Below are 10453 nucleotides of genomic sequence, written 5' to 3'. Positions count from 1 at the left end.
TCCAATGGAGATCAACCATTTAAATCCAGGCCTATGTGATAAAAGGTCAAAACAAACAAATTACCATATTTTTAATGGAAAAAATAACAGTTTAGGTAACTTTTTAATGTGTTTTAAAAATTGAGCATCTCCCATTGAAGGAAAACAACCTTCTTAAATTCGAGAGCGGAAGCAGAAGATCGGAGTGGAGTAGCGGAGGAGCGTCTTTCTACTTACCCGGTCAAAATTTTGTGGCTCTGGTACCCAGGGTAGGAAAGGGGGTAGCAAGTTCAAAGAATTGATGTTGTCGACTGATCACATATTGATGTTGTCGACTTTCCTGATCGTCTAACATGATTTCTTGCCTTGATTCTGTTCTATAGGGAAGGAGAACTGGACGCAGTTGAAAACTTGACGCATTATTATTATTCTTATTATTGAAAACTTTTCATTTTGAATTCCAGTTAAAACTACAATTAAAAATCTCACTATTACGAGGTAATACCTAATTGCTCTCTTTACGTAGACTTTTCAGGTTATCTCTCACCCTCTATCATCTGATCTACTTCTAGTCACTTCTGACCATCGCCTATTCATACTGGAGCTTACAGTAGGATACGAAACTAACTTGGATGTTAATGCTAACCGCAAAAAAAAGAAATACTCGCATCTCATTCACAGCCTAAGCTCAGCCTATTCTTCTATCATGTTTGTTAATCTTTCGATCAGTTTCCTAGGTATCTTTTGTCTCTCCTGCTCCTCTTTCATCGACATGTGCAACGCACTAGATATCAGTGAGAATCCTCTCCGCTTCATAATCTCCAAACTATCCAACTTAACTATCCGTACTACCTATTACATTTTCTGCCACAGAAATATGCTTGGAAAAGTTCTGAACTTCTTCAATTCTAACGATCTCTGCTACTGACAACTTCTAAAACAATGACAAACACACTTTTTCCTTTTTTTGTTAACTTCTTTTATTTGTGCTTGTAATGGTCTTTTTCTTTGTAAACCCAGGCTAGTCAATTGCAAATTACCTTTGTAATAGTGAAATTTGTAATTGTAGTTTTAATTGAATTGAAAATGAAAAGTTTCCATTATTATTATGATTATTATTATTATTATTATTTTTATTATTATTATGTTGTAGCTTTGTTTTCCAATTGCATCAAAGAAATATGCGGCGAAGAAACATGAGCATTGGCAAAAGAGGAAATGCTCTAATATAACTGATACAATGTGTGGGAAATTGTGAGAGGCCAGTACTGAACAAATACTGCAAACCTCTCTCTGAGTATAAATGAAAATCATTGATAAATTCATTTTATTTCTTCTAATAAAATCAAATGTTTCAAGTGTTTGAGATTGATGCTAAAACCGATACTTTGAAAAACTGACATACACGATAAGAGGTATACAGAGACATTTGCTCTTAAAAAACATTATAGACAGAAATTTGAACACAAGACTTCAACCAGACCAAAAGTTCCAAGGATTTGACTGTTTATTTTTTAAATTCTGAGTTTTTGAAAAAATCCTGAAGATTTGACTAAACGCTAATTAAGTCAACATAGTTGTATAGGCTCGATTCCAATGAACCGTATTCAGTGAGAGTGGAACTAAATACAGGAAGTACCACCATAAAAGAACCCCCTTATATTAGAAACAGGCCTCGTTTTCTTCAAAAGGAGCTCATTTTATAAGAAACAATTTAAGGCCTGAAATTGAAATGCTTCTTATTTTGAAGTTTAAACAGTCGTGTTTTGAATTTCTGTTTGGCTCTGAGATGTTTGTAGTCTGTCTATTCTATTGATATAAAAAATTATACTGTAGACTATGTATTATACACTACTACCAGTAATATTGAATACACATCCATGGACGGTACCATCATATAGCCTGACCTGATTTGACTTGACAGTTGCAAATAATGATGAAGTGATGATGATGAAAAGTATCTGTTAGTAAGAAACTTTCTGAAGCCTCAGATTGAAAAGTTTTTAATTATATGCGGGTACTTACTGTATTAATACCATCAAGTCTCTCTCTTCAACGAATTCTAGTAACTCCGAGAGAGGTCAAAAAGCCCGGTAAACTTCTGGAGGATCCGGAAGACTTGCAAGGACTGTAATAACTATACCATACATATAAAAGCTTTTACGCAACATTAATAAACAATATAAAAACTCCATAAAAACAATGAATGCTTTAGCAGTTCAAATAATGATTAATCCACTTTCTGTATTTTGCAACTTCCGTAAACATCATATATTCTTTTCCAGTTTTACAGAAATAGTTACCCCCGATCACAATACCAGCAAGAACAGGGGTTTTCATATTGATTCCGTTGCAAACAAGGGGGGAGCCCGAGTCTCCAATACAACTTGTCATTGAGTCTTCCTCAAGCTCTCCTCCGCAGAAAACGAGACCTGAAACCTCTTGTCCATGTTGCAGTTTGCAAAGAGCCTTTGTTTTCAAAGGCACGTCAATTTCTTGTAGATTGTCTGAGGTATTGTATGTTTTTTTTGAAACATCTTTTGTAGTTTGGAGCTGTCGCTGGCTTCCCCATCCTAAGGAGTCAAATATAGATAGCGATAAGAGACTGAACTCGAAGCTCTCATTATCCCTAGAATCTTCTCAGCGAGGCAAGAACAATAGCCAGAACAAAGCAATACTTATTTGCTTAAAGTCAATGCGAATAACAAGTAGTATCGGTTCAAATTTGAACAGTAATAGTTTTGAAGAACAAGCAAGTTAGCCTCTATCCTTACCCTATCTATGCCCAGTTAATGGCGTTATTCCCAGCTCATGTATCATGTTACATAGACATTCTTCTTCAAAGGTTGGTTATTTCTAAAGAATGTTTTTGCTGGTTTTTTTGCGAAATTAATGCTCTTAGCGTCACTAAGCTCATGTTAGTAAAGAATATGATCAGTAAAACTAACCTGCGGCTTTGCACTGCACATTGCTAAGTTCACTGATTTCCAAGGACTTTTCTGGTAACTTGGCCAACTCCACGAAATCATGCTGGACAGAGTCGTTCAGCTTCAGCAGGGCAATATCGTAATCCCAGTTGAAGTAATCCTGGGAGGTGGCATTGTCACTGTTAATCGCAAAATAATCCTTGTACACAACAATCTTTTTTACTTTGTACGTGTGCTCGGAATGCTGACCTCTTTTGGTGCGCCCTATAAAAGTATTTTAACAATGAAACATCAAATTCCACAGGTAAAAAGAGCATTGTAATTAGATAGATAGTATACAGTGTAAGGCATAATAAAATGATCTGGTTTTTGAACTAAAACGTTGTGATTTCTCGGAAAAGCTTTCTTGGGTTATCCAAATTCGAACAATGTTCAATTTCCATGGTGAGACAATTTCGCAGGGGTACCCCCGGGGTCTACTTTTGGCGCCTTGCATTTCCTTGTGCATATTAAAGAGCAAGTTGCTGCGTAAATTGTAAACTTTAAGCTATTTGCGAATGGTATTTGCTTGTAACATCAAGAGAGAAGTTGTAACCAGAGCTTGGCTTGGAGTCATTACCTCCCCCAAAATGAAGAAGACCCCTTACATTATATTACACAACGATAAACAACCTGATGGCTGAATAAACAATTGATCCAACGTCGCTCTTAATGATAATGTTGTCAACAGACAAATAGGGAAAAGGATTGAAAAATCAAACCTATACTCTATCCCAATCGCATGTCTGAAGAGAATAAGCTATGAACGGAGATAAGAATTGCAAAAAAATTAATTCTCTCTTGACATAAAGCATTGAAATGGACGGTCAGCAAACTTTTTTGACGGCTGAACTTTCTTTTCGTTCTAAATGCGCCAAGAACGGCCTGTTGGTGTAGATACGGCATAATAAAATGGGACCGAGGAAAGGAAATTCTTTCAAGAAATGTAGCGTCAACTGCTTTCATCTCTCCAATTAAATCGATCAAAACCGGTTATCCCTATGAAGTGACTTACACAAAATCTTGTTGCATAGTGCTACTGTTTTGTTATTTGCAACGGCCAGTGGGTAACCAAGCCTGTCATCTCCGATCAGTAGCGAAAATTCATTTTTCAAGTGGAGGGGGGGGGGCGATGCCCACTAAAGCAAGCAAATTAGCCGACAATTGACCAAAACCTGGGGGCGGTGGCCCCCCACACCCCCGCAATTTCCGCCACTGTCTCCGATCATGCGCCCAATGACATCGTCATTGTAATATTGTACTTGTAAAATGTAAAATGTAAGATTGTACTTGTATTTCAGATTGTGTGTAGAAAACATTCAACACTTGTTTCAGAGAGGAAAAAGACAAATGGTAGCATCATCTTCATAATTGCACTTAGAATTAAAAGAGCTTGTTAAAAATAATAAAACACTGTTTAAGATTGCTAGCCTCTTAACCTCTATTCGTTCTTATGACATCATTTTGTAGAATTATGTGGAACATTTTGGCTACTTTTTGAGGCTCGTTGAATATCAGTTAATTGGATGGAGAGCCACTGCTGAAACCAATTTGTCGCACGAAAACACTGTCCTGTTGAAAAGTGTATGGGCACTAAATTCTTTGGCCTGCTGGAGGGGGAAGAAGTATTTCACACCAACCTGCCCCTTCTTATAAAACATACTCCTGGTCGTCGCTAGCTATGTCGCTAAAAGGAGTGTCTATGTTCCATTTGCCGTCAAATCAGGTTTCAAATGTAACAGAGAAGAGAATAAGATGATAACGGAACTTTTCGCTCTCAGCCTCCTGTCCGCGGTGGTTTTAGAGCGTGCTACAGCACACAACATACTTAACTCGGGTTTAAGAAGCGGCAAAGAAACTGATGTGCACTTTTGATGGGTCTATCTAAAGAAATTGATTTCTTGAGCCTTGGCTTGGTAGTTTTTTAAAAGCAGTGCCTATTGCTTCAAAAAAGCCACCTTGCAATTTTTACATTTTTACTTGAGTCAGAGGAAATGAAGCGTGAAAAGAAATTGCTCGTTTAGTACAATGCCTGCCAAAAGTCTTGGAACACTGACATCAATTTCCAAGGTCAAAACCAATCATCCCCCTCTCCCCCACGGAACAATGTTGGTTTACTATCAAACGGATTAGGATTTTAGGAAGCACTTTCTTTTGCGCTTCTTTTATGATATTTCTCTAAATCATCAACATTGTTTGAGGGGTAAGGGGGCGGAAGTAGCAAATTTTTTTCATGAAAGGAATGAAAGATATCAAATGCAGCGTAAATTGGTGGGTGTTCCAAGTACTTTTGGCAGGCATTGTAACCTGAAAACAAGGAGACCAGGTGTACCACAAGGATCAGTTTTAGGGCCTCTGATGTTTGATTTATACAATTGATGTGCCAAGTAAGACGATATGATGCCATATACTATTGATCAAAATTTGCACAGTCAGTTAACACGCTAGAGTAAGACGTTATTATCATGGAAGAATGATAAAAAACTATTTCTTTGAAAATGAAGGGACATTGATGTCATTTGATAAAATCTGGTGAAACTCAATCATGAAACAAATTATATACACAAATTCAATGTGTTTATTTGCCAAGATCAAAATGACTCTGTAGAAGTTCATTCTTACAAGGCAATATTTCCGTAAGACTTTCAAGGATCAAACCAGAGCTCCATAAGTCTCCTTTCAGGGATTAAGATCAAAGCTTTGTAAGTCCCCTGAATCTGGCAGGATTTCACACGCTGAAACATTCATTAAAACTGTGAGGCCTTCATTTATTTGTAGAACCCTAATCGAAATGTCTATGAAACAAAATATTGTTTAGTCACATTCTAGGTATTATCGAAGACCACACAGGGAAATGTCAAACCTCACTTTTGGGTAAATGTTGGAGACCTGAAATGACACTGAAGACTGTTCGCTAAACATTTTCCAACAGTGATGCTTTCCACGTGGCCTCCGACGAAGAGGATTCAAGGAAAATGGTCTCTTAACTTTGTGATATAAGACTTTTGCACAGCAAAGCATTCTTAATTTCCTTAATTTCCTTAATTAGTTAGTTTCCTTAATTTTATTGATAATGTATGAGAAGTATGGAAAATAAACTCAAATCACATTGATATAAAATCCCGTTAATCCAAATCAATGAATTAGGCAAGTAAAGATAAGTATCTGGAGTTGCGAACTTTTTCGATGGGTTGGTTTTGGCTTTATGCAAGACATTGGGTTATATTGCAAATGATCTGCTAGCAACTGAAATCCGAGCTTAAAGTGGCACTGATAAAATCGTATTATCATAAGAGCCCGGGTAGACTTCTTTCTTGTTGATTATGCAATCTGGTCCTATTCCAACTCCTTTTGTAAGGGTCGATACCAAAGGTTACCATTTGCAATCTACTTTTCTTGAAATTTTGAAATACACAAACAGTAATGTAACATTGACTTTAAACTGTGTTGAATGTTGAATGACTAGGAGCAATTGGGGTCTGCGTAGACGGGTCGGGAGAAGTTTTACTTTTCTGTAAAATCTATTGTTATAAGTGTTTATGATGTCTTTCCTATCTCAACTTTCCAACTTGTACTGGAGCCTTACGGCTATGTTTCTCGAAACTAGTAATGCCTTTTGCTAAAGTTCTACAAAACTCGGCCTATACGCCTAATGGGGCAAAAATTAAAGAACTTGCGGTATTTTTTTATTCGATAAACGGGAATAACAGAAGCTATATGTAAAAGTAATAACTGACGGGAAATGAAAATAGGTTCGAATGGCTGGAAACTTCAAATAAGTTCAAGCTTGAATTATTGGGAGTCAGTTGTATACTTACCAACTGTCACCGAAAGAAACTCCGGGTACTTATGTATATCCTCAACACAATGAGCAGCAGTGAGTACCCAATTTCTAGCAACTAGAGATCCCCCGCAGACTTTCCACTGTGGATAAGGTTGGTGGAAGTTTAGGTAAGCAATAAAGCGCCATTCTTCGAAGGTCGCATCTCTTCCTCTGATCATTCTTCGATTTCTTGACTTTGAGCTTTCTTTTGGAAGAGACCTGCAAAGTGCAATTACATTTGTAAGAATAAACTTAGCTGTAAGGGCTAGGGGCCATGCTTTGTCAATCTACAGGGGGCACGAGTCAAGTGATTGAATAGGGTCGTGATGAGGCTCGTTAATTCGTTTGGGTTAATCGTGTTTTTTGGGGGGCGACCTTAACCATGTTTTTGTTGTTATTGTCATTTTGAGTAACGGATCCAAAAACCACTTCTTCTTCTTCAAGTACCATGGAATTTCATGCCGTAGACGTTCATGAATTGTCTTTCAGACTTTGTCCCATCTTTTTCCATTTCTCTCTGTCCATTGTAACATCTCCCAATTCCGCATTTGTCTTAATCTCAGCTTTTCCTTCATCCAGTCAAGCATTTTCACTTTCTGCCTTCCTCTTGGCCTATTTCCTTTCATTTATGTTTCTATAATATGTTTCTCAGTTCCATCTTCCTCTCTCAGAATATGCCAAACAAATCTCCATTGCCTTTCTCTTATTGTAGAACTTCTTTTAGTAGTTACTTTCTGTAGAACTTCTTCATTCTTCATTTTCCTCTCCCACGAGATCTTCATCATTCTTCTATGCAGCCACATTTCCACGGCTTCTAATTTCTATTCCATTGATCAGCTTATAGTCCAGGACTCACACCCGTACGTTAATACTGTCATACTGTCATAATACATAAAACCCGCTGCCCAAGAAGAACGTCTTTTGTAATCACTTTAGAGTTTCACTGCCAGCTTGAAAATACGTGTTGCCTCAACACATTTTGAAATATGATTCACTAAAATGGTTTGTTATAGAAATTTTCTGTTTTATGCTGTTCTAACTGTGCTGGGTCATTGGGAAAGAAAAAAAAGCTTGCGATTCTGATGTCACTTTAGTGGTCAACAGTGAATGCTGATAGGATAATCCGAAGAAGGTGGTTGACTGGATAAGAGACTGATTGAACCCCAAAAAAGCAATGCTGGAAAGACACCACAGCCATCCAAATTTCTAAAATACAAGCAAGCTACAAATTTCAGTATAAACTTCGAATATCATACTTCTCTTCTATGAAGAATAATTCAACATTGTTTGAAAGAGGAGAGGGAAACGGGAAACTGCTGATGCGAATAACAAAAATTCTGATGCTGCAGAATTGGAGAGGAAAGTAATCGTAGGTAATAGTGGCATTTACTCTTGAACATTTATCTTAACAGCAAGATAAAGATGTCCCTAAGTAGGGCTTGCCATTGATTTTAAGAGCTCTGCTTTCAATCTGATTCTTTACTTACACTCTTGTTTTTATAAGAACCAGAAAATTTCAGTTCAGGCTGACTGTTCTTAATTTTTGCGAAAATCTGAGGCTGGATTGTTCTTAATTTGTTCTTAATCTAATAGGGTGTAAGCAGTGCGAGTGCTAGCTTTTTCGCTCTAGGGTGATATTCAGGCCTCATTTGCCAAAAAAGTGAATGAGACAGCCTTAATTTGTTGACAAATTTGAATATTCACCGAAAAAGCACCCACACATCGCTAAAAATTCTCGATTTCGAGAAAAAAAGTTGTTCAAAAATGCATTTTGCAGAAGCTCAGCCTCAGCTTGTTCTTAATTTGTTCTTAACTTTTGACCAATTTTGAGGCTCGTGTTCTTATAAAATTGTTCTAATGAAAAAAAGAGTTTATCAAATTTTCAACGCTAAGTTTATTGGAAACTGGAATTGGAAGAAATTGGAAACTCGTACCTTGCGCAAGCGGCTTCCGCTAGAATCATCAGCACAGCTACGAGCAAAAATCGTCTTATTGTCCTTCGCCCCATCTCACCGTTTGTTGCAGCGAATTCGAGATTTGCCTTTCGTGTTACGGATTCTACAGCACTGCCCACTGTGGTATCTTCGGGTAAACTTACAAATGGCGGGCTTGTGTCTTCTCTGTTGTATCCAAATGTAGAAAGCATTAGCGAATGCCGTACGAACGTCAAGAACAAAGGCTTTTGCTAACACCCTTATCACTATGTAAACGAAATTAGCAACCATTATCAGTATAACGACTCATTGTATTTTAGAGGACTGAAACTTTAGATACAGTAAAGAATGGAGATTGCAAATGTTTGCCAAAGGTTAATCGGTGCATGAGAATACTTCTTCGTGATATCGCTAAATAAAATACATCACACAAGTGGGCCACTATTGCCACGAACAACTTACCTCTTACGATCCACCAGGGACTTGCATAAGTTACTCTAAATTTGCGCGGGACATATGAGAAAACGGAGAACAGTCTTGTGTGAGTTCGCAAAACCCAGCCTCGTTTAGAATTTCGAAATGCTATTTGTCTCGGCTTGATTGCTAGCCAGTCACCTACGCCTTTTTTAGACGCTGAAAGTACGATACGTAGCCTAAACTTCTATTTACTGATACTTGTAAAAAAGAGTGTATTTTAAAACCATGCTCTTTGAATAACGACGAGTTTTGGCTGAAGTAAATGCACACAATGGTTATTTTGAGAAAGAAAGAAAAACTAGTGCAATTGCGTGGCTATTTATTCTTTATATATTTGCAGTTTAAATCTCATATATGCTTTCCAACTGTTGCAAAATTTCTTCAAGTTCAGTTGAATTCAACGGGTAGGCAAAGAAAATAGGAAGGGTTTTAGTTTCAATATTTCAAATTTATAAAATAGTCAAATTTGCCATGGCAAATATCACAATGTTTTCTAAAACGTATTTGAAGAAACTTTTAACATCATATTCAAATTAATGGTAAGCGTTGTCAGTGATTTTCACTGATCATTGATTTCCACTTACAAAGAGGAAATTCAATTCTTTTTCATCATGACAAAAAATTGAGTGAATGCTCTGTAGTGATACTCAGTGACTAGACTCTGCATTTTTACACCACATTTACATTATTGATTTGTTCTGTTATTGTCTAAGTTTATGATGAAGCAACACGTTAAAAATGATGTGTTGGGAAGAATAATTCAAGAATTATCTGAGGCTCAAAGTCGAAATTTTCGCGAGTACTGAGGCGAGGGTCGGCAAAAATGAGGTGTTCTTATAAAAAAGCGCTGAGCTATACGGCACGTTGATATATCCAGGTACAAAGCCATATCACTAACATGCACATACCGCCCAATTTACCAAATGCTCCTCAGGGGACCAATCATAGCTTCAATTGCGATGCTCACATAAAAAGCGGTATGTGAAAGATTTTTGACACCCAGGCGGGACAACTCGCACCTGCTACAACTGGATAGGGTAAGGGAAAAGTCAGTCAAGTGGAAGAGGTTTACGGGCACCACAAAGCAGGGGGCAGGGGAGGCTTTAGCCCCCCCACTTTTTTAAGACCCCCCACTTTTCTCAACGCTCCGCGGTGCCTGGTTTATGAAAACATGCATTCATTTGCCTTCTGATTAGGAGTTTTGGTAATTTCATTTGTATTTGTAGTTTAAAACTACAATTTTAAGTTTTTGTCCGTGATCAAGGTGCGCGATC

At 37.5% G+C, this 10453-nt stretch overlaps 1 protein-coding gene across 3 annotated transcripts; it reads right to left on the bottom strand.

Moving 5' to 3' along the window:
• Window positions 1-1121: 1121 nt before the first annotated feature.
• On the bottom strand, window positions 1122-9287 carry LOC135694460 (chymotrypsin-like elastase family member 1). 3 transcript variants are annotated; one of them, XM_065213220.2, is made up of 5 exons: window positions 9165-9287; window positions 8703-8968; window positions 6764-6987; window positions 2928-3170; window positions 1122-2552 (listed from the first exon to the last, which is right to left on the bottom strand). In XM_065213220.2, the coding sequence occupies exons 2-5, from the start codon at window positions 8912-8914 to the stop codon at window positions 2191-2193; spliced, it is 1041 nt and encodes a 346-aa protein (XP_065069292.2). In that variant the 5' UTR covers window positions 8915-8968; window positions 9165-9287; the 3' UTR covers window positions 1122-2190. The 3 variants fall into 3 exon arrangements, with proteins under 3 accessions (XP_065069292.2, XP_065069293.2, XP_088965716.1); XM_065213221.2 differs by having other exon boundaries at window positions 8703-8888; window positions 9165-9283; XM_089109590.1 differs by lacking the exon at window positions 9165-9287 and having other exon boundaries at window positions 8703-9108.
• Between the last annotated feature and the right edge of the window lie 1166 nt (window positions 9288-10453).

Source organism: Rhopilema esculentum, chromosome 8, assembly GCF_057945365.1.
Source record: "Rhopilema esculentum isolate cy_ngs chromosome 8, ASM5794536v1, whole genome shotgun sequence".
NCBI lineage: Eukaryota > Metazoa > Cnidaria > Scyphozoa > Rhizostomeae > Rhizostomatidae > Rhopilema > Rhopilema esculentum.
Note: the sequence above shows the minus strand (reverse complement) of the source record. Positions and strands in the feature narration are given on the sequence as shown.